This window comes from Cherax quadricarinatus, chromosome 34 (assembly GCF_038502225.1).
Source record: "Cherax quadricarinatus isolate ZL_2023a chromosome 34, ASM3850222v1, whole genome shotgun sequence".
NCBI classification, from domain to species: domain Eukaryota; kingdom Metazoa; phylum Arthropoda; class Malacostraca; order Decapoda; family Parastacidae; genus Cherax; species Cherax quadricarinatus.
The window spans coordinates 19,900,224-19,925,593 of record NC_091325.1 but is presented as its reverse complement, the minus strand read 5'-3'; the positions used below and the strand labels follow the sequence as shown (position 1 = coordinate 19,925,593).

The following is a 25,370-nucleotide window of genomic DNA, read 5'->3' as shown; positions in this document are numbered from 1 at the left end:
GCTCATCCGCAATCCTACATTCTGTCTTACCTCTAATTCTTTCAATTATAACCCTACCGTACACTTTTCCTGATATACTCAGTAAACTTATTCCTCTATAATTTTTACAGTCTCTTTTGTCCCCTTTCCCTTTATATAAAGGGACTATACATGCTCTCTGCCAATCCCTAGGTACCTTCCCCTCTTTCATACATTTATTAAACAAAAGTACCAACCACTCCAACACTATATCCCCCCCTGCTTTTAACATTTCTGTCATGACCCCATCAGTTCCAGCTGCTTTACCCCCTTTCATTTTACGTAATGCCTCACGTACCTCCCCCACACTTACATTCTGCTCTTCTTCACTCCTAAAAGATGGTATACCTCCCTGACCAGTGCATGAAATTACTGCCTCTGTTTCTTCCTTAACATTTAAAAGTTCCTCAAAATATTCTCGCCATCTACCTAATACCTCCATCTCCCCATCTACTAACTCACACACACACGCACACACACACACACACAGCCTAAAATCAACACAAATACAGTGGAGCCTCAGCTATGAGTGCCCCACCATACGAATTTTTCAGGATACGAGCAGTCGCTCAGTCGATTTTTTGTTACTGGATACGAGCAGAAATTCAGGATGTGAGCTTCCCCCTCAAACAACTTTTTTTTTAGACCTCCAGATTTTACAAATATAAAAGTGAATATATAATTGTAGTTCATTGTCGTGATGTATTATGTTGTTTTTATTGCTTAATACTATAATTGCAAAAGAAATAATAGTATTTCTTACCTTAAATTGTGGGTGCTGGTGTTTGTCGATTGTGAAGAGAGTGGAGAGTTATGCTGTGGTCCTACTGGGCTGAGGTGGATGGTAGAGGTTCTGGTACTGAAGTCGATGGTTGTACTGGAGTGTGCAGAAATTCTGTAATGGATTTCTGTTCTATTTTACCCTGTTCTATTTTAATGGTCCAAGTCAAACCAAAATGTCGTCGTAAGCTCCTCTCTTCTATGTGCAGGTTATTTGTGTATTACCCTGCAGTACATTATACAACTGACGGTAAGGCATCAGCTGCTCTAGACACCATTTCAGAGTCCTCTTCAGTGAAAAAGTCTAACTTTAAGTCACTCAGTAAGTCAGTTAAGTAAGTCAGTCAGTCAGTCAGTCAGGTCATTCAGTCAGTTAAGTCAGTAAGTCCAGCCAGTAAGTCAGTCAGTTAAGTCAGTAAGTTAGTCAAGTCAGTAAGTCATTCAGTCAGTTAAGTCTATAAGTCAAGTCAGTCAAGTCAGTAAGTCATTCAGTAAGCAACACTGGTATGCCTGTTGGGTGTCATGATGAAAACACAATTCACAAACACAGCTAACTTGTAGGAGAGAAGTGGAACTGAGCACATACAGTATTCACGAAGCTAGGATGGTGGAGTCGGGAGTGTGGGAGGGCAGGGGATGGCAGGAGGTCTCCCCTACTGACCCTCAACAAGGCAGCCACTTGAGGTAGGGAATGGTCACCACCACTTGTCACATAATGGCATATTTTATTCATTCTAGAGTATATATCAGGTTTCTATGTTATTTGTATTGTTTATTACGCCATATTAGATGAATTGTGATAGATAAATAAGCCGTAGAGTTGATGTCATATAGAAGTATTTTTGTCCTGCCTCCCAGAGCAGGAATTCTGCTGGAACAGATTAATGGTACTTCAATTAGTAAGTTAAATGAGGAAAGTTGACTCAGCATACGAGCAGATCAGGATATGAGCAAGGTCAAGGAATGGATTAAACTCATAAGCTGAGGTTCCACTGTATACTTCCAATTAAGGTACACCAGCATTTAAGGTTTGAAGCCAATCGGAAGAGGCATTCTCTAATTATTCCATGGGAAACAATTTACTTAATAAAATTATTAATTTAAAAGTTACACAACTCATAGTGAGTAACTTTTGCTTTAATAAAGGCAACCAACAGTAAAAGTGTGAAAGCCAGTCTAAAAGGGCTTTTTCCAATGATTCCAGTTTTTTTTAACAATTTCAGTAAGACCTATGGTGTCTCATCTATCTTATAACATAAATTGTCGATAATATTTTGAAACCAGTTAGAAATATTCTGTATTTATTGAATAAAAATTAATCTTTTTTTTTTTCAAAACATCAGTCATCTCCCACCAAGGCAGAGTGACCCAAAAAGAAAGAAAATCCCCCAAAAGAAAATACTTTCATCATCATTCAACACTTTCACCTCACTCATACATAATCACTGTCTTTGCAGAGGTGCTCAGATACGACAGTTTAAAAGTCAGCCTCCAAACTGCCAATATCCCAAACCCCTCCTTTAAAGTGCAGGCATTGTACTTCCCATTTCCAGGACTTGAGTCTGGCTAACCGGTTTCCCTGAATTCCTTCACAAAATATTACCCTGCTCACACTCCAACAGCTCATCAGGTCCCAAAAACCATTCGTCTCCACTCCTATCTAACATTCTCACACATGCTTTATTTATTTATTTATTTATTTATTAATTTGAACATGATACAGAAAAGTACAAGGAATACAATTTTTAAAGTGCAGCATGCACTTAACTACTGGGAACGCTTGAAAGCACTTGACTTGTACTCGTTGGAACGCAGGAGGGAGAGATATATCATAATCTACACTTGGAAAATCTTGGAAGGAATGGTCCCAAATCTGCACACAGAAATCACTCCCTACGAAAGTAAAAGACTGGGCAGGCGATGCAAAATGCCGCCAATAAAAAGTAGGGGCGCCATTGGTACACTAAGAGAAAACACCATAAGTGTCCGGGGCCCAAAACTGTTCAACAGCCTCCCATCAAGCATTAGGGGAATTGCCAATAAACCCCTGGCTGCCTTCAAGAGAGAGCTGGACAGATACCTAAAGTCAGTGCCGGATCAGCCGGGCTGTGGCTCGTACGTCGGACTGCGTGCGGCCAGCAGTAACAGCCTAGTTGATCAGGCCCTGATCCATCGGGAGGCCTGGTCGTGGACCGGGCCGCGGGGGCGTTGATCCCCGGAATAACCTCCAGGTAACCTCCAGGTATGCCAAAGCCCCTTGTATGCAGAGCATTACGGGCAGGCTTAAAATTAACTTAAGATTAACTAAGCAATGATATATTCAGTGGTACAAAAATTATTGTAAAACAGATAACAATTTAGTACAAATGAGTATTACAAAGACAGGCCATATGGTCATTTACTGTGTTGCTGTGTAATCAGTAGAATGGAGTATTCTGTTAGGTAATGAAGTTAAATAGTAACAAAGTTTGATTGCTGGAAGTCCAAGCCCTTCTCCCACAAAACCTCCTTTACCCCCTCCCTCCAACCTTTTCGAGGACAACCCCTACCCTGCCTTCCTTCCCTTACAGATTTATACGCTCTCCAAGTCATTCTACTTTTATCCATTCTCTCTAAATAACCAATCCACCTCAACAACCCCTCTTCAGCCCTCTGACTAATACTTTTATTAACTCCACACCTCCTCCTAATTTCCACACTCCGAATTCTCGGCATAATATTTACACCATTGGGCAGGACATCTCCACTGCCTCCAGCTGCCTCCTCCCTGCAGCATTTGCAACCCAAGCTTCACACCCATATAAAAGTATTGGTACCACTATGCCCTTCTCACACTATACCACTCACTTATTTATCCATACCTCACCTATGCTATTTGTGCTTGGGGATCAACTGCAGCAACACACCTAAAGCCAATAATAACCCAACAAAAAGCTGCAGTAAGAATAATCACTAAATCCCATCCCTGGCAACACACCCCCCCACTCTTCATAGATCTAAACTTACTCCCTGTTCAGTACATCCACACTTATTACTGTGCAATCTACATCTACAGAACCTTAAACTCCAATACCAACCTTGACCTAAAATGCTTTCTTGATAGTTGTGACAGAACCCACAGGCATAACACCAGACACAAACATCTCTACGACATTCCCCGTGTCCGACTAAACCTTTACAAAAATTCAATGTATGTCAAAGGCCCTAAAATCTGGAACACCCTACCTGAGAACTTTAGAACTGCAGACACATTCATCACATTCAAAACTACCATTAGAAAACATCTTGTCTCCCTGATACACCCCATCAACTAACTACACGAATACCACCTGGTGGTTCACACTTACACTCACTCGCCCATTTGGCCATAAACAGAAATATTAATCTCAATCTTAAAATAATGAATCCTATGATACTCCAATACTGAAACTATATACTGTGCCAAAACAAAAGCATTCACATTGCTAAACTCACAAACTAGTATTTAGTCACTTAGCCATAATACCAACTTACCTCATAATTTGTAATATTTTAAAATAAAGAATTAAACTAAGTCTGCCCGAAATGCCTAGCCATGCTAGGCGTTCTAGTGGTACACTCTGTAATCATTATTTAACTACATGTAAACCACACAACAACCAAATTCTGTAAATTCAACATTGTAATCTTTATAGAGAATAAACTTTGAATTTGAATTTGAATTTGAAACTATACTTTCGTACATTCCCTTCTTTGCCTCCATGGATAACGTTTTTTTTGTTTCCACAGATACCTCAACACACCACTCACCTTTTTTCCTTCATCAGTTCTGTGGTTAGCCTCATCCTTCATAAACTCATCTACTCACAAGTCAACTCTCAAATATCTGAAAACATTTATTTCTTCCATACTCCCTATCTCCAATGTGATATCCAGTTTTTCTTTATCTAAATCGTTTGATACCCTCATCACCTCTTTTCCTGTATAAATTACTAAATTTGAAAAGAAAAACTTTTGTTTTTCTTTTTAGGTCACCTTGCCTTGGATGCATATGGATGGCTTGTTAAAAAAAAAAAAGTTCTATTTTGAACTAATTTCTTTTAAATTTTTATTACATTGCCCCCTTTTATCACTATATAACAATATAATACATGCAGTACATTCATATGTTATTGTCATCTTCATCATGCTGAATGGTCAGTAATTAATATTAGTGTTTATTAAGCAGAATTTTTGCCTATCTTACATCAGGTGGTTCCTGCTACTCCCAAAGCATCATCAACAAATTTACGTGCTCTAGGCTCTCAAGAGATGCGTCGTATGTCTGGAGGTTATGGCCGAGTAAATTCTAACAACTCGTTTATTGATCCTGAGAGTGGAATACGCCAGAGACGTTCTTCAGCAGTAAGTACTTGGTTAAAGTTGTTACACAAGAAACAAGCACAGTGTATCCACGTGCTCTGGAGTCAAACCTGGGTCCCTCAGTTGTAAACTAAATATACTGCTGCTGAGCTGTGGAACTCAGGGAAGGGAAGACAGGGAGGTAGTGTGAATGTGGGAAGAAAGAAAAAGAAAGTGAAAAAAAGTCACTAGAAGACAAAAAAATTATTAAATCACAACTAAATGCTAAACCCATAAGGATCATACAGTGACTAAAAGACAAGCCTTGTAGATAAAGGATAGATTTGATGGGACAATGACGTCCGGTGTTAAAGTTTATCAGTTAGTTGTTGGATTTAATGTTGTAGTGATATTGTCTGCTTCTCCTCTGCTTTCCTCATTTGCCCCCACCATCTCTTCCCTCTTCCTCCTATTTTTTGCTCTTCCTTTTCCTCATTTCTTCCTCCTAATCCTCCCCCTTGTTCTCATTCCTCCTTCCTCTTACTTTCCTCTTCTTCCTCTCCTTATTCCTCTCTCCTGTTTATCCTTATCTTTCTCCTCTTCCTCATGCTTCCTTTTCTGCCTCCTCTTACTTCTACCTTCTTCCTCCTTCCTCATCATCTTCATTCTTCCCTATTATTCATCCTCCTCTAACTCATTCCTCTCATCATCCTCTTCCTCTTTTTCCTCTTTGCTTTCCTCTCTTCCTCCCTCCTCCACTTCCTCATTCTCCTCCTCCTCCTCCTCCTCCTTCCTCCTGTTTCTACTCCTCCTCCTCCTCCTTTTCCTCATGCCTCCCTCCTTCTCTTCCTCATTCCTCTTACTCATCCACTTCCTCTTGACTCAAGAAATCGTAATGACACGATTGCAAACAAACCATACCCCCAGCCGGGATTGAACCCGTGGTCATAGAGTCTCAAAACTCCAGCCCTAACGCGACGGGCTGGAGTTTTGAGACTCTATGACCGCGGGTTCAATCCCGGCCGGGGGTATGGTCCACTTCCTCTTCTTTGTCTTCCTTCTTCTCTTCTTCATTTTCCTCGGCTCACACACCTAGGTCTGGAAATCGAATCCCCAGTACGGCTGGAAAACATTAGGACGTGTTTCCTTAAGACACCTGCTGTCCATGTTCACCCATCAGTATAATGGGTACCTGGATATTAGTCAACTGGTGTGGGTCACATCCAGGGGACAAAATTGACCTAATTTGCCCAAAATGCTCTGCATAACAAGGGGCTTTCTACATACATATGTCATTAATGTCAGCTAGGCCTATATACCTTGTACATGTACTTGTAGAAATAAAGTATTATTATTATATTCTAGGTACATAATGAGTGGGGAAGTTAAATCTGCTGGTAACAACAAATATAACTAACTGTATTTCTAGCAATTTTGTGTCTGCAATGTTTGTGCTTTTATTTGTTCTGAAACCAAACTTTTTCCTAATGTTCATTTTGACCTCTGAACCTAAGTCCCATTTTACCATCTTAAGACATGAAAGATGATCATTTTTTTTCTTATGGGATGTAAAGAAAATTAATATCACGTCTTGTTATGTAATGTAATTCTTTATGGGCAAAGTAGGACGAGATTAAGAGATGAATAATCTAGCATAAAGTGGGAGTTGTCACAGTTGCTTTCTGTTTTTGGGAGATTCTTGAGAGAAGTTGCAGAGGTTGGTGGATGAGCTTGGAAGGGTATATAAAAGAAGGAAATTAAAAGTGAACATAGGAAAAAGCAAGGTATACCTGGAGTATACCTAGAGAGGGTTTTGGGGGTCAGTACCCCCATGGCCCAGTCTCAGACCAGGCCTTGTGGTGGATTAGGGTTTGATCAACCAGGCTATTACTGCTGGCTGCACGTGAATCAGCCTATGAACCACAGCCTGGCTGATTAGGTACTGACTTTAGGTGCCTGTCCAGCACCTTCTTGAAGACAACCAGGGGTCTGAACAATCTTGGGCCCCTGATGCTTATTGTGTTGTCTCTTAGTGTGCTTATGGTGCTCCCTGCTTTTCATTGGGGAAATGTCGCATCTCCTGCTGAGATGATGAGGATAACAAAAAATTTAGGTAATGAAAGATTGGATATCAGATTAGAAGGAGGGAGTATGGAGGAAGTGAGTAGACTTGTCAGCAGATGGGTCTATGAAAGATGGGGTTAACCATAGAATTGATGAGGGAGGGGAAAAGGCTAATGGTGCACTGAGGAATCTGTAGAGACAAAGAATGTTATCCATGAAAGCAAAGAGGGGAATGTATGAGAGTATAGTGATACTAATGCTCTTATATGAGTGTGAAGCATAGGTGGTGAATGTTGCAACAAGAAGATGACTAGAGGCAGTGGAGATGTCGTATCTAAAGGCAATGCGTGGCATGAGTATTATGCAGAGAATCCGTAGGAGATTAGGAGGTATGGGGTTTCTAAAAGCATTATCCAGAGGACAGAAGAGGGGTTGTTGAGGTGGTTTGGACATTTAGAAAGGATGGAACAAAATAGAATGACTTGGAGAGCATATAAATCTGTGGTGAAAGGAAGGTGGGGTAGGGGTCATCCTAGGAAAGGTTGGAGGGAGGGGGTAAAGGAGGTTTTGTACATGAGGGGCTTAGACTTCCTGCAAGTGTGTGTGAGTATGTTACGAGTGAGTGGAGGCAAATGGTTTTTATGACTTGACTTGCTGTTGGAGTGTGAGCAAAGCAACATTAATGAAGGGATTCAGGAAAACTAGTTAGCTGGACATTAGTCCTGGAGGTGGGAAGTACAGTACCTGCACTCTAAAGGAGGGGTGGAGATATGTTGCAGTTTTTTTAACCATTGTAGGCATGCCTCTGGCAAGACAGTGATGGGGTGAATGATGATGACAGTGTTTCCTTTTATTTTTGCAGGGTCACCCTGCCTCAGTAAGAAATGGCCAATGTGTTATTTAAAAATAAAGTAAATCTTCTATGTTAGTGTTAACTCTTACAATAAGAATTTATTTGGGTGAGTAGGACATATGTGCAACAGTTGGATATCTTTATTGTTAAACACTTCACTTGCTCTGCGGTATTCATCAGTCAAATACAGAGGTGCAAATATTTGTCACACCTCTGTATGTGACTAAAGAAGCTTGTAGAGCAGGCAAACACACTTCCACAATAAACATATCCAACTGTTGCACAAGCATCTCATCATCTACTAGCCAGTATTGTATACCATTATTTTTTTTAACACACTGGCTGTCTCCTGCCAAGGCAGGGCGACTCAAAAAAGAAAGAAACACTTTCACCATCACTCACTCCATCACTGTCTTGCCAAAGGGGTGCTGATACTACAGTTCAAAACTTCAAATATCCCCACCCCTCTTTCAAAGTGCAGGCATTGTACTTCCCACCTCCAGGGCTCAAGTTCAGTTAACCAGTTTCTCTGAATCCCTGAATACCATTATTATAAGAATTTAAATGTTTATACATTTTAATCATTTATTTTAGGAACTATTTCTAATACTGTTTCTTGCACATTCCAGAAGTCCATGATGCTTCGACCAATGTCTCGTCAGGATATCTTTTACTCGGGCAGTATTGCTAATTTACGGGAGTTCAAGTCACAGGCATCAATGTTATCATACCGTGAATCTGCCCTCAACCTGCAGGGAACCGGTGCTTCCAGGGTTGTTCTTGATGCTCTTGATGAACCACTAGATGAAAAAGGTAAATCTTTCTTTGGTGCTTATTTATCTAATGGTAATAATTGTCCTGTAAAGCATTCTGAAAAAATAGTGGATTATAGAACACTTATTATTATTACAGTGGTACCTTAATATTCAAACTTAATCCATTCTAGGAGGCTGTTCAGATAGCAGTTGTACGAATATTGAATGAATTTTTACTGTAAGAAATAATGTAAGTTGGATTAATTCGTTCCAGACCCCCAAAAATTACCAGTTATAAAACATATTAAGTGAAAATATTGCTTATTTAAACCTGTAGAATAACATGTGCATGCATAAAATCATACATGAAAGCTATAAAAACAATAAATACATGAAATAAATGAAAATTTAATTGCACTTTACCTTTACTGAGAACTGCTGGTGGCCTCAGAGGAAGGTAGAGAGATGTTATTGTTTGGAAAGGGTGTCATCTTCCATAAAAACATCAGGTAACTGCTCCGTCGAGTGTTTTTTCTCTTTACTGTCTCTGTGCAGTAGCACTTGAAGATGATGGGGATTCACTAGCATTTGATTTTTTTTCTTTACTAAAGAAGCTGTCCAGTGTTGTCTGCTTTTGATGAGTTTTCAATTTTTTTTCTAAAGTAGTCAACAACACTGTCATTGAACAGGTTGATGCTTCTGTTCACAACAGTAATGTTAGAATACCATTTTTCCACCAGGCCCTGTGTTTAAGCCCAGTGGTAACAGTTTTTTAATTTCTGCATTAGAAATGTTGCCCTTACTGCTTCCCTCCTCTTAAGAAGAAACTTTCTCAACTGCTTCTTCTCACTGCTCCTTGTGGTGGGCTCATTATTGTGATCCTCCACCAATTCCTCTACATTCTCATCGTCCATTTCTAAACCCATGGACTGGTCCAGAGAAACAGTAACCTTCACTACAGGCTCTACCTCTAAGCCTTCAAAATCTCTGACTGACACAGGCTAGCCATAATTTCTTCCAGGCAGAGCTCATTGTCCTGAAAGAAACTTTCCCCCAGGCTTTGTCTATTACCCTTAAACACTAAGGGTAAGCTCTCTTTCAGAGGTCACTTTAAAGCACCTTTTCAGCAGTGCTTTTGTGTAAAGTTTCTTAAAATGGGAAATTACCTGCTGGTCCATGAGTTGGATAAGGATGGTTTTAGGGGAGGAGGGCAAGATCTTCACTTTAATGAAGCTGGATTAATTCACTAAATTTTCCTCCAAGCCTGGAGGGTGAGCAGGAGCATTGTCCATTACTTGAAGGGCCCTTAATGGTAATTTCTTCTGCAAGGTACTGCTTCACACTTGGGGAAAATGCTTCATGTATCCACTCAATGAAGAACTGACTTGTTACCTAAACTTTATTATTAGCCCTCCACATTACACTGAGTTTACTTTTTATCTGTTTTTCTTAGACACCCTTGGATTTTCAGAGTGATAGACTAGCAACGGTTTAATTTTGCAGTCCCCACTAGTAATGATTTTTCTTCTTGTGTGATGCAGGTTCTCTTAGGCATTCTTTTCCAAAAGAGGCTGGTTTCATCACAATTAAAAACCTGTTGAGGAATAAATCCCTCAATCTCTATATAGGTTTTAAATTCCTTAACAAACTTTTCAGCCTCATCTCTGTTAGCACTGGCAGCCTCTCCATGCCTTACTACATTTTGAATCCCACTCATCTTTTTAACCCTTTGACTGTTGGTGTCGTATATGTACGTCTTACAAGCCATTGTCGGTGACGTATTATTTTATTATTATATATTAACACACTGGCCGATTCCCACCAAGGCAGGGTGGCCCGAAAAAGAAAAACTTTCATCATCATTCACTCCATCACTGTCTTGCCAGAAGGGTGTTTTACACTACAGTTTTTAAACTGCAACATTAACACCCCTCCTGACATATTAATACGCCAAAATTCTAGCGGATTCAAATCAAGCACATGTGAGAGAATGGGTCTGCGTGGTCAGTGTGTGCAGTATGCAGTGCATAAAGAGAAAAAAAACTCCAACCGTGTTTTTGGATTAAGACACCGACTTTGAGGTGTATTTTCATACAGTATTTATGGTTGTATTCTCATTTTCTTGGTCTCATTTCATAGAATGGAAGACATATTACAAAAATAGAGATGATTTTGATTGGTTTCACGATGAAAAGGACCTTGAAATTGAGCTCAAAGTAGTGGAAATGTTTGATTTTTGCCAGTGTTCAAAAGTAAACAAATAACGTTACCGTCCAATAAGTGTCCAATTATACAATTATTACAATAATGCAGTAGTCTGCATAACAGTAAATCTATTTTTTGTGTGAATAAAAATTCAAAATAGAAAGCAAGAGTAATATAAGAGGGGCCTGGAGACGTGACTAATAAGGCTCAAAGTGGGCAAAATCGCTGAGATCACCAACTTCACGAGAGCATAATTCCATATGTTTTCCATCAAATTTTGTAATTTTGGTGTCATTATCATCGGGAAAAGATTATCATAAGAATTTTGAAATATTTTGTGGCACAGAGAGACACTTCAGGATTTGGGGTCTCGACAGTCAGTAGGTTAAAGCTATCAAACCAGCCCCTCCTTGCCTTAAATTTAGCACTTTCAGCATTTTCTCGGGGTGTCTCGCCTAAGATCACTATATAACTGTTTTGCTTTTTCACAAATGGTTATTTCAGAAACACTGTCACTGGCCAGTTGTTTTTTTGTTAATCCACACTGACAAAAGTTTTTCCAATTCTTCACTTATCTGTAACCTTTTCACAACAAGAATTTTCACTCCTTTCCCCACATCAGCCCCTTTTATTGCCTCTTTATTTTTCAATATGGATGATGTGGTGGATTTTACTGTGCCATATGAGTGGCCAGGTCCGACATGTGTTCCACTTTCCCACTTTGCAGTGAGTTCTTTTTTCACTTTAGTTGTTGTTCTCACTGCATTCCTTTTAGGCTTGTTTGGATCATTACTCTTTTTTGGGACCAAGATTATTTATTTTCAATGAAAATATTTAAAAAATACCAGAAAATAACAATGAAATACCAAAAAGTTTCACGGAGCTTGTACAAACAATGCTTAACGAATGAAATCTGACGAGGGACTGAGCGCATGATACTTTGTTTTCGTCAAACTTCATCCAAATGGACCGTTTAGTTTAGGTCAAATATCAGGGCAATGTTCAAATACTGAGTCAAATTTTTCTCAGAAAAGTTGGGCGAATATCGAGTTGTACAAATATAGGGAGGTATGAATATTGAGGTTCAACTGTATTATCACCTAAAGCCCATAATAACCCAACAGAAAGCTGCAGTGCAAATGATCACACAATCCACTGCTAGACAACACACACCCCTATTCTTCAAAGACCTAAACCTACTCACTATACAAAAACATTCACTTGTACTACTGTGCAACCTACATTTACAGAACAATAAATTCTAATACTATAAATCCCAGCCTGAAGTGCTTTCTTGGCAGTTTCAACAGGACCCATAGGCATAATACTAGGCACAAATATCGCTATGACATTCCCCGTGTCTGGGTAAATCTCTTAAAAAATTCAGTGTACATAAAAGGGCCCAAAATCTGGAACTCTGCCAGAAATTTTCAGAACTACTGATTCGGCTAACTTTTTCAAAACTATCTTTAAAAAACACCTTCTCTCTCTAGGGTATCCTAGCCCATCATAAATATGTAAAAACTATACATGCATTTGCTCAATATCATGAACATGGATAAAACATTATAATCAATATATATTTACTCTCAATATCTGTAATCCTCTCAAACATTAATCAATCCATTGTGTTTGCTTTAGGTTAATGATCAAGCTTGTAATTCCTCTCTATCATCCTTATTCAAATCATATAGCATGGCATGCGTGAGTGTGTTTGATAGGAGTGAATGGAGACAAATGGTTTTTAATACTTGACGTGCTGTTGGAGTGTGAGCAAGGTAACATTTATGAAGGGGTTCAGGGAAACCGGCAGGCCGGACTTGAGTCCTGGAGATGGGAAGTACAGTGCCTGCACTCTGAAGGAGGGGTGTTAATGTTGCAGTTTAAAAACTGTAGTGTAAAGCACCCTTCTGGCAAGACAGTGATGGAGTGAATGATGGTGAAAGTTTTTCTTTTTCTGGCCACCCTGCCTTGGTGGGAATCGGCCAGTGTGATGATAAAAAATAATAAAAAAATAATAGAAAATTCAGTTCTCTTGTATTCATTGTAAACTACTCTGTTTAAAATTACACTCACCTAAGTGACCATATGTACAAAATTACTCATATTGTTATTGCCTTATTAATCTTAAATTAGACTTAAGTTTGCCCAAAATGCTCTGCATATAAAGGGGCTTTCAGTATGTACACCCAAATGTCACACTCCTTTGTACAAACATGTATCATTCTTCTTCTTCATATTATTATTATTAATTATTATCATTATTATTATTATTATTATTGTTATAGGTATTACTTTTATTTTCTTCTTCGCAAAGCACCAAACTCACAAGAGTCATATTTTGAGAAATGGGAGATAATCAGGAAAGGAAAAGTAGCTCCAATTTCAGGTTGTCTGACACCTACTGGTAAAAATGGTACAATATGTATATCAATGGTAGAACATATAAACAAGTGCCTCATGGCTCGTTTGGTAGTACACTCAGCTCACACAGTGAGTGTCCAGGGTTTGATCCTCAGTAAGGGTAGAAATGTTGGGCATGTTTCTTTACACCTGCTGTCACTTAGAAGTTAGTAGGTACCTGGGTATTAGGATGTGACCCACACCAGTTGGCTATGGGGTGGTAGTATATCTTAGTTAAGGCTGGACTTTGAAATGAGCTGAGGTAAGATAGCTCTTAGCCTGTAAAATTGATGTGTGTAAAAAAGAAAAAAAGTGTATGAGTAAGACACACTATGTTATTTATGGCATTTTATTGAGATATTTCATCCACCAGAGACAAAACATCTCAAAAAAATGCTATAAACCACATATTGTGAGTTTAAGGGAAGCAGAAACAGTAGGAGGAGCAGGAGTAAGAGAAGAGGGAGAAAAAAGACCAAGAGGAGCAAAAGGGAAGAGGAGGAGGAGAAAGAAAGATGAGGAAGAGAGAAAAGCTAGGAAGACTGGTGAATGAGCAAGACAGTGGAGTCAGAATGTACACAATACCTAAGATGTTCTAACTAAAATGATTAATGCAGTCAGTTAGGATTAAAAAAAATGAATATAAAGGTATACTGTACATGTATATGGTAATGACAAATAGTTGATGGAGACAGTTCAGGAGAAATATCGGAGCTGGAACAAATACAGAGATCATTTATGGCTCACATTGAGCAAGTAAAGTGCCTAAACTACTGGGAATGCCTGCAGGTCTTGAACATGTACTCATTGGAGCAGAGGAGAGAGAGGTACATGATAATATATACCTGGAAGGTACTAGAGGGCTTGGTCCCAAATCTGCACACTGCCATAACAACATACTGGAGTGAGATATATGGGAGGAAGTGTAAAATAAACCCAGTGAGGAGCAGGGAGGCAGTGGGGACAATAAGGGAACACTGTATCAACATCCGGGGTCCCAGACTTTTCAACATCTTACCAGAAGATATCAGGAACACTGCTGGAACAAGTGTTGAAGCCTTCAAGAGGAAACTAGACAAGTATCTTCACCAGGTGCCAGATCAACCAGGCTATGATGGATATGTGGGGCAGCGGGCCTCCAGCAGCAACAGCCTGGTTGATCAGGCAAGCACTAGACGAGCCTGGCCCATGGCCGGGCTCAGAGAGTAGATATACTCTCGAAATCCTTCAAAGGTATATCAAAGGTAAAGGTAGACAGAATGCCTACATAAAGCATGTCAAAGTGATGGTATTTTGTGTCTTTTTCCAAGGGAGAAAGCATGAATGTTATTTGGTATAATTAATCCACATGATATTAATTTGCAGTATATGATATACAGCAGGTTAGGTTTCAGGCTACTGCTGTAAAGCAAAAAACCCTGTAAGTAAAACATAGCCTTTTTTTTTTACTTTCAAATGCATATAGAAGCCTGATAGCATGTTTGCACCATCATATATTAAGTGAGCAATAAAGCTAAGCCTAAAAAATGCATATACAGTAAACACATTACTTATCTTAACCCTTTGACTGTTTTGGCTGTATATGTACGTCTTACGAGCCAGTGTTTCAGACGTATATATACTCAATAATTCTAGCGGCTTCAAATCAAGCAGGAGAAAGCTGGTAGGCCCACATGTGATAGAATGTGTCTGTGTGGTCAGTGTGCACCATATAAAAAAAGTCCTGCAGCACGCAGCGCATAATGAGAAAAAAAAACTCCTACCGTTTTTTTTTATTAAAATGCCGACTTTGTGGTCTATTTTCGTATAGTTATTTCAGAAAACATATTATAGAAATAGAGGTGATTTTGATTGGTTTTACTATGAAAGAACCTTGAAATGGAGCTCAAAGTAGGGGTAAGGTTTGATTTTTGCCGATGTTCAAAAGTAAACAAATGATGTCATTTTCCAGTCACTGTCCAAGTAGCCATTCTAATATGCAGTCATGAATGGGTTGACATTTTTATACAATTATTAAAATATTGCAGTAGTCTGCATAACAGTAAATCTTCTACTTTTTGTTTGAATAAAATTTCAAAATAGAAGCAAGAGTAATATCAGAGGGGCCTGGAGACATGACTGATAAACAAAGAAAATACAGTGGACCCCCGCTTAACGATCACCTCACAATGCGACCAATTATGTAAGTGCGTTTGTATGTGTATGTTTGGGGGTCTGAAATGGACTAATCTACTTCACAATATTCCTTATGGGAACAAATTCGGTCAGTACTGGCACCTGAACATACTTCTGGAATGAAAAAATATCGTTAACCGGGGGTCCACTGTATTATTTTATAGCCAGGAATGTCTGCATTGTTCATTCTGGACCCTATTTTGAAATTGTCATATTTTTTAATTTTCGTAAGATTGGCTAAATTTCAAATTTCTGATCACGTTATTGGGTAGTTGAAATCGGTAAATGGGCAGTTGCCTGTACTCAATCGATAGAACAAATGGAGGTCTAAAGAAATAGCTATGAGTTTGGTTGACTGAAACAATGGAATTAGCTGAAAATAGGGCTCAAAGTGGGCGTAAATATTGCCGATGTCGCTAACCTCGCAAGAGCGTAATTCCATCAATTTTCCATCAAATTTCGTTCTTTTGGTGTCGTTACAATCGGGAAAAGATTCTGTATCATTTCATGAGAAATTTTTTTTTTTTTTTTCAGAAATTTTGCGACACCAGGAGACACTTCAGGATCTGGGGTTGCAACAGTCAAGGGGTTAAAATATTTTCATCCTCAGCTTATAGTGAGTGGCGAATATATTTATTGCAAGAAACCTGAATAAATAAAGAATGGATATACAGTGCAACCTCTGTTTTCATATGCCCCAGTTTTTGTAGGATTCGGTTTTCGACGACTTTTTTTGTCAAAATTTTGTCCCAGCTTTTGTACATCCGCTCGGTTTTCATAGAGTTGAAAATTGTCCATACCAAACACGTCCACGTGAATTGGCCACTCAAGCGCCCACACAAAACATCCCATGCATTTGTGACTAAGTCTGCCTTTGTTTCACGCTGAGTGGGCATCACTCCCCGCATTCATCTGAAACATTTTGTAATAATCCATTGTCTTTTGTGCTTGTTTATAGAGTGCGACTGCTAAATAAGCTACCATGAGGCCAAAAAAAGTTCTCAATGCCAGCCCTTTGATAAAGAAGGCGAGAAACACGATAGAATATTGTGTCTTTGGGGAAGTCCATGGGGTTGGATGTGAATGGCCAGGATACGAAAGAATTGGTGGACAACCACTGGGAAGAGCTAACCGCTGAAGAGCTGCAAGACCTTCAACTGGAACAGCAAAAGACTTCAGCTGAGGAAATTGCTTTAGGCATAATAGAGGCTCTCTTTGCATTGCAACCCACCATTGTAAATATAAAATCTCAATGTACTGTTTGCAAAGACATAAAATAAATAAAATAAAATAAATTAATAGAGGAGGAGGAAGAGAGAGAGGAGAATGTGCCTTCTTAAGTGATTAAGGACATGTGTACAAAGTGGAGTGAATTGCCAAGTTTTGTGGAGAAATATCACCCTAACAAAGCTGTTGCAAGCCATGTCTGCAACATGTTCGATGACAATGCCGTGTCCCATTTTAGGCAAATCTTAAAGAGACGCCAGAAACAGACCTCTCTGGACAGATTTTTTGTGCTACAGGGGTACAGTCACTCTCAAGCTGGTCCTAGTGCCAGTAAAAGACAAAGAAGGGAAGTAACCCCAGATAGGGCCTTGATACCTGAAGTCGTTATGGAAGGGGATTCCCCTTCCAAACAGTAACCTCTTCTCCTCCCTCTCCCCTCCTCACTGTCTTCCATACGCCAACAAGAGTCTTCAGTAAAGGTAAAAGTGATGTTAAATGTTCATTTATCCATCTCATTCGTCATTTATATTTATTTCTCATTGTTTTCTGTATGTAAAACTATAGTTATTCTCTATAAAATGTATTTTTTTAATATTTTTGGGTGACTGGAATGGATTAATTGGATTTACATTACTTCTTATGGGAAATATTGCTTCAATTTTTGTACAATTCAGTTTTCATCAAACTTTTTAGAACGGATTAATCACGAAAACCAAGGTTCCACTGTAATTGAAAGCCACTGCATTAGCAAAACACTGTAAAGTGGGGCCCTACTGTAGTTCAAAATGACTGTGTGGATATTTTACAAATGTGTAGTGCTTCTGTAATAATTTCTTATGATTCTTTACCTCCCATTCCTAAGTGGTGCATAATCACTATTGTGAACACAATAATAATTATGCTCTGAAATTGCCTCTTTTTTTACCCCCTTACAGAGGTGGGAAATTTACTAATAATAATAATGATTTTTGTTACATGTAATGATAAAGCATGCATTTTCCAAATTAAGACACATACTGGTAACATACTATATTTTTTTTTCCCCACAGAAAGCTGTACCTGCCTTCCTGAATCAATAAAGGGAACCCTCTCTCAGATGATGGACTTCTCTCTGCTCAAGAACCCCATCTTCCTCTTGATTGGCGTAGCTAATCTCTTTGGTATGCTGGGTTTCTATACACCCTTCGTTTACCTGCCTGATGCAGCCAAGGAAAAGGTAAACTTTGTTTTACTAATATACTGTACAAAAGAATTATGCTTGTTCATAAAATATCTTAATACAAATTGACACTGTTTAGGTATCATGAATGTAGGAATAGGCGAGAGGAAATGACCAGTGGTGAACACACAACTGGTGACCCCATGTGAGGGAGCAGACTACTGGTGACCCATCAGTTATGAGGTGATACACCATAGGGGATCCCATGGTTAAGAGGTGACACACTACTGCTAACCTCATGACTGTGAGGTGAACATACCACTGCTAACATCATCACTGTGAGGTGAGCACACCACTGCTAACCTCATGACTGTGAGGTGAACATACCACTGCTAACATTATAACTGTGAGGTGAGCACACCACTGCTAACATCGTGACTGTGAGGTGAGCACACTATTGTTCACATCATGACTGATGCAAGTACACCACTGCTAACCCATCAGATGTGAGGTGGGCAGACCACTGCTAACCCCACAGTTGCAAAGTGAGAATACTACTGTTGACCCTGCAGGTGTGAGGTGAGTACACTACTAGTGACTTCACAGCTGTGAAGTGTACACACTATTGGTAGCCTCACAGCCTCACAGATATTAAGTAAGTATATATATCACAGGTGAGCCAAAGGACGAGAGATGACTAGAAGCAGGACAGCTGATTAGGGAGGTAGGAATCCCTCTGGTTTATTAAACCAAATGCAGATATACACTTTTCATACTTAACAATGATGAATTCTGTGTTAGGATTCTGATGAACCTTCGTACTTAATAATGATGTATTCTGTGTTAAGATTCTGATGAACCACATAGGAATGTTATCACCCATATACTGAAATCACAACGGAGGCAATTGTCAAACAAAAAGTGAGAACTTAAAAAATCATGACCTGTATAGTTGGGTAAATTAACAGTTGAACTGCATTGGAGGTATATTTGGCCTATATAACCCATGTCTAGTTTTAAGTACAGGCTCTCCTCACTTAACGACAGAGTTCCGTTTCTAAGACCTTTTCAGTAAACGAATTCGTCGCTAAGTGAGGAGCATACTGTAATGGTAGTGGGTTTGTGTGAACCATCTTCGATATTGGGTAAAAGGACACAAGTGCAACTAATGTGACATTTTATTGTGTTTTTACAGCTTGACAGAGCTTCTGGAGAGTGAAATGTTGCCACTATAAAATGTCACATTAGTTGCACTTGTGTCCTTTTACCCAACATATTGTCAGTAGTAGGTGGTAGTAGGTTGGTAGACAGCAACCACCCAGGGAGGTACTACCGTCCTGCCAAGTGAGTGTAAAACGAAAGCCTGTAATTGTTTTACATGATTGTAGGATTGCTGGTGTCTTTTGTCTGTCTCATAAATATGCAAGATTACAGGCATGTCTTGCTACTTCTACTTACACTTAGGTCACACTACACATACATGTACACGTTTATTTATACACACTCATCTGAGTTTTCTTTGATTTTATATTAATAGTTCTTGGTCTTATTACTTTTCCTTTTATATCCATGGGGAAGTGGAATAAGAATCTTTCCTCCGTAAGCCATGCGTGTTGTAAAAGTCAACTAAAATGCCGGGGACAATGGGCTAGTAACCCCTTTTCCTGTAAAGATTACTAAAAAGAATAAGAAGAAGAAAATTGTCAAAGTGGGAAGTCTGAATGTGCGTGGATGTTGTGCAAATGATAAGAAAGAGATGATTGTGGATGTTATGAATGAGAAGAAACTGGATGTCCTGGCTTTAAGTGAAACAAAGCTGAAGGGGGTGGGAGAGTTTCAATGGAGAGGAATAAATGGGATTAGGTCAGGTGTTTCAAATAGAGTTAGAGCTAAAGAAGGAGTAGCAATAATGTTGAAGGATAAGCTGTGGCAGGAAAAGAGGGACTACAAATGTATAAATTCAAGGATTATGTGGAGTAAAATAAAGATTGGATGTGAAAAGTGGGTTATATTAAGTGTGTATGCACCTGGAGAAGAGAGAAGTGTAGAGGAGAGAGAGAGATTCTGGGAAATGTTGAGTGAATGCGTGGGGAGTTTTGAATCAAGTGTGAGAGTAATGGTGGTTGGGGATTTCAATGCTAAAGTGGGTAAAAATGTTATGGAGGGAGTAGTAGGTAAATTTGGGGTGCCAGGGGTAAATGCAAATGGGGAGCCTTTAATTGAGCTATGTGTAGAAAGAAATTTGGTAATAAGTAATACATATTTTATGAAAAAGAGGATAAATAAATATACAAGGTATGATGTAGCACATAATGAAAGTAGTTTGTTAAATTATGTATTGGTGGATAAAAGGTTGATGGGTAGGCTCCAGGATGTACATGTTTATAGAGAGGCAACTGATATATCAGATCATTATTTAGTTGTAGCTACAGTTAGAGTAAGAGGTAGATGGGAAAAGAGGAAGGTGGCAACAACAAGTAAGAGGGTGGTAAAAGTATATAAACTAGGGAGGAGGAAGTTCGGGCTAGATATAAGCGACTATTGGCAGAAAGGTGGGCTAGTGCAAAGATGAGTAGTGGGGGGGTTGAAGAGGGTTGGAATAGTTTTAAAAATGCAGTATTAGAATGTGGGGCAGAAGTTTGTGGTTATAGGAGGGTGGGGGCAGGAGGAAAGAGGAGTGATTGGTGGAATGATGAAGTAAAGGGTGTGATAAAAGAGAAAAAGGTAGCTTACGAGAGTTTTTTACAAAGCAGAAGTGTTATAAGAAGAGCAGAGTATATGGAGAGTAAAAGAAAGGTGAAGAGAGTGGTGAGAGAGTGCAAAAGGAGAGCAGATGAAAGAGTGGGAGAGGTACTGTCAAGAAATTTTAATGAAAATAAGAAAAAATTTTGGAGCGAGTTAAACAAGTTAAGAAAGCCTAAGGAAAGTATGGATTTGTCAGTTAAAAACAGAGTAGGGGAGTTAGTAGATGGGGAGAGGGAGGTATTAGGTAGATGGCGAGAATATTTTGAGGAACTTTTAAATGTTGAGGAAGAAAGGGAGGCAGTAATTTCATGCACTGGCCAGGGAGGTATACCATCTTTTAGGAGTGAAGAAGAGCAGAATGTAAGTGTGGTGGAGGTACGTGAGGCATTACGTAGAATGAAAGGGGGTAAAGCAGCTGGAACTGATGGGATCATGACAGAAACGTTAAAAGCAGGGGGGGATATAGTGTTGGAGTGGTTGGTACTTTTGTTTAATAAATGTATGAAAGAGGGGAAGGTACTTAAGGATTGGCGGAGAGCATGTATAGTCCCTTTATATAAAGGGAAAGGGGACAAAAGAGATTGTAAAAATTATAGAGGAATAAGTTTACTGAGTATACCAGGAAAAGTATACGGTAGGGTTATAATTGAAAGAATTAGAGGTAAGACAGAATGTAGGATTGCGGATGAGCAGGGAGGCTTCAGAGTGGGTAGGGGATGTGTAGATCAAGTGTTTACATTGAAGCATATATGTGAACAGTATTTAGATAAAGGTAGGGAAGTTTTTATTGCATTTATAGATTTAGAAAAGGCATATGATAGAGTGGATAGAGGAGCAATGTGGCAGATGTTGCAAGTATATGGAATAGGTGGTAAGTTACTAAATGCTGTAAAGAGCTTTTATGAGGATAGTGAGGCTCAGGTTAGGGTATGTAGAAGAGAGGGAGAATACTTCCCGGTAAAAGTAGGTCTTAGACAGGGATGTGTAATGTCACCATGGTTGTTTAATATATTTATAGATGGGGTTGTAAAAGAAGTAAATGCTAGGGTGTTCGGGAGAGGGGTGGGATTAAATTATGGGGAATCAAATTCAAAATGGGAACTGACACAGTTACTTTTTGCTGATGATACTGTGCTTATGGGAGATTCTAAAGAAAAATTGCAAAGGTTAGTGGATGAGTTTGAGAATGTGTGTAAAGGTAGAAAGTTGAAAGTGAACATAGAAAAGAGTAAGGTGATGAGGGTATCAAATGATTTAGATAAAGAAAAATTGGATATCAAATTGGGGAGGAGGAGTATGGAAGAAGTGAATGTTTTCAGATACTTGGGAGTTGACGTGTCGGCGGATGGGTTTATGAAGGATGAGGTTAATCATAGAATTGATGAGGGAAAAAAGGTGAGTGGTGCGTTGAGGTATATGTGGAGTCAAAAAACGTTATCTATGGAGGCAAAGAAGGGAATGTATGAAAGTATAGTAGTACCAACACTCTTATATGGATGTGAAGCTTGGGTGGTAAATGCAGCAGCGAGGAGACGGTTGGAAGCAGTGGAGATGTCCTGTCTAAGGGCAATGTGTGGTGTAAATATTATGCAGAAAATTCGGAGTGTGGAAATTAGGAGAAGGTGTGGAGTTAATAAAAGCATTAGTCAGAGGGCAGAAGAGGGGTTGTTGAGGTGGTTTGGTCATTTAGAGAGAATGGATCAAAGTAGAATGACATGGAAAGCATATAAATCTATAGGGGAAGGAAGGAGGGGTAGGGGTCGTCCTCGAAAGGGTTGGAAAGAGGGGGTAAAGGAGGTTTTGTGGGCAAGGGGCTTGGACTTCCAGCAAACGTGCATGAGCGTGTTAGATAGGAGTGAATGGAGACGAATGATACTTGGGACCTGACGATCTGTTGGAGTGTGTGCAGGGTAATATTTAGTGAAGGGATTCAGGGAAACCGGTTATTTTCATATAGTCGGACTTGAGTCCTGGAAATGGGAAGTACAATGCCTGCACTTTAAAGGAGGGGTTTGGGATATTGGCAGTTTGGAGGGATATGTTGTGTATCTTTATACGTATATGCTTCTAAACTGTTGTATTCTGAGCACCTCTGCAAAAGCAGCGATAATGTGTGAGTGTGATGAAAGTGTTGAATGATGATGAAAGTATTTTCGTTTTGGGGATTTTCTTTCTTTTTTGGGTCACCCTGCCTCGGTGGGAGACGGCCGACTTGTTGAAAAAAAAAAAAATTGTCAGTAATTCTACCAACATTAATACAATCTTTCATATTGTTTTAATGTCACCTTTGCACCATTTATAACATTTCTGGTATATTTTTAAATATTTTTACAGTAGTGTACTGTATATTGTAATAAACAGAATAGAGGATATCAGCTCTTAATATACATTACTGAGGTATGCATGCTGGTCAGGGAGCCCACTGTAAGTTCAAGTCATCTGTGAACGAGCACGTCACTAAGTGAGGAGAGGCTGCAGTGTGTAAGCATTAGTATTAATCTGCCTGAAATGCCCTGGCATGTTAATGGCTTTCTTTGTACTTAACAATATTTTATAAAATATAAATCACACATTGTAACCTTTGCAAAGAAATAAAATTTTGTTTGTTTATTTGGATGCATTGCAGAAGCTTTCTATTGTGGTTCTAAGCAAATTCACCTTACATCCATAAAATAGGGGTTGGCTTAGGTGAAGACACTGCTTTGAAAAAATCTTCGGAGCTGAATCCATATGGTATTTAAGTATCAGGAAATCAGGCAAGCAGAATCATTTAACAGGCATTTATATGGAGATTAAGCAGTGTCAGAATCTGATCAGCAAGGAGCAGAGTATAAGAACCATTGTTGCTTCCAAGTACATGTTGATATTTAACTCTTCCTTTGTCCACACCCCTGAAATTAATATTACTTCCAGTGTCCCCTTAAAAAAAAAATTCTTTTGAAATGGAGAGAATCTTTTTTAAAGGTAATGACACCATAAGTATGAAATTTGATGGAAAACTTACGGAGTTATACAGGTGCAAGGTCACTGGTCGGGGTGCAATTTACACATTGGTGATTCTGCCAACTTTGAGTCCTGTTTAAAGTCAATTCCATTACTCCATTTGCCTTTAGTTGTGTCACTTGAGCACAAGAAATTACCCATTCATCTATTACAGCTACTGTATAAAGTGCACGGAAGTTGCTAATTTGGCCAGTTTTACATAAAATTAAAAAAAAATTAATTTAAAAATAGAGTACAAAATAAACATTGTAGACATTCCAGACACTAAAATAACATTTTCTCTGTTCATTGATCACATCCCTGGGCCTCTCCTATATTACACTTGCCTTCCATTTTAAATTCATAATCATACAAAAAAATTGAAGATTTACCCTATTTCTGAGATAAAAAATAACCAGGAATGATTGATCATGGTTTACAGCATCCCAATAATTGAGTCAGACTTAAAAATCTATAACGCAGGCTGGAGGATGTATGAGGGCCTTACCCATCCTCAGGAAAATCACTAATATATCTTCCATTGTATCAAATAATACAAAGAAATAACCAATAAAACAACAAGGTTCCTAAAAAACACCTTAAAAATCGCTGTTTTAAAAACACAAGATCGGAGTTTTGCTTTTGCCATCATGCACTACATTGGGAAGGATTTTTTTTTATACTGTGCACACTCTCTGCACAGACCCATTCTCTCATATCTAGGCCAAAATTGACTGCTCACAGCTTATCTGAGGGAGTTGTGATCACAGTGTAGATCTACTTGAGTGACCCTGACATCAGTAACATGATGGCCACTCAGAGGGTTAACATTGCTTTCTTCTCTTAAAATACAAATATTATGAATTATTATTATTATTATTATCAAAGCCAAGCACTAAACCCACTAAGGCCATACAACACTGCAGGGCAGGGGGTGTTGCTGGAGCAGAGAGGAGCCAGGAGTGGAGAGGATAACAGAGGTAGAATTAGAAAGGTGCCGTGAGGAATGCTAAAGGAAGTACTACAGTCATACTCTGGCGTATGTCATTAATTGATTCCAAGAGCTGTGATATAACCTGGTTTTTGACATAAACTGCACATGCCTTAAAACTGCCTTAAAATGATGACAGACCATAAAACTAGTGTAAATAACTTAAGAAAGAATATTACTATTGTGGTAGGAGACCTGAATACTAAAGTAGGAGAAACTTTTAGAGAGGGTGTGGTAGGTAAGTTTGGGGTGCCAGGTGTAAATGATAATGGGAGCCCTTTGATTGAACTTTGTATAGAAAGGGGTTTAGTTATAGGTAATACATATTTTAAGAAAAAGAGGATAAATAAGTATACAAGATATGATGTAGGGCGAAATGACAGTAGTTTGTTGGATTATGTATTGGTAGATAAAAGACTGTTGAGTAGACTTCAGGATGTACATGTTTATAGAGGGGCCACAGATATATCAGATCACTTTCTAGTTGTAGCTACACTGAGAGTAAAAGGTAGATGGGATACAAGGAGAATAGAAGCATCAGGGAAGACAGAGGTGAAGGTTTATAAACTAAAAGAGGAGGCAGTTAGGGTAAGATATAAACAGCTATTGGAGGATAGATGGGCTAATGAGAGCATAGGCAATGGGGTCGAAGAGGTATGGGGTAGGTTTAAAAATGTAGTGTTAGAGTGTTCA

General features: G+C 39.0%; 1 protein-coding gene across 9 annotated transcripts in view; it reads left to right on the top strand.

Annotated features, from left to right (window-relative positions):
* LOC128693671 (monocarboxylate transporter 14-like) overlaps positions 1 to 25,370 on the top strand; it is a 489,471-nt gene that overhangs the window by 414,819 nt on the left and 49,282 nt on the right. For all 9 annotated transcript variants that reach the window (XM_070091219.1, XM_070091218.1, XM_070091217.1 and 6 more), the window contains 3 exons: positions 5,029 to 5,181; positions 8,665 to 8,848; positions 17,850 to 18,016. In XM_070091219.1, the coding sequence (XP_069947320.1) occupies positions 5,029 to 5,181; positions 8,665 to 8,848; positions 17,850 to 18,016 (504 nt within the window). The remainder of the gene's footprint in view (positions 1 to 5,028; positions 5,182 to 8,664; positions 8,849 to 17,849; positions 18,017 to 25,370) is intronic.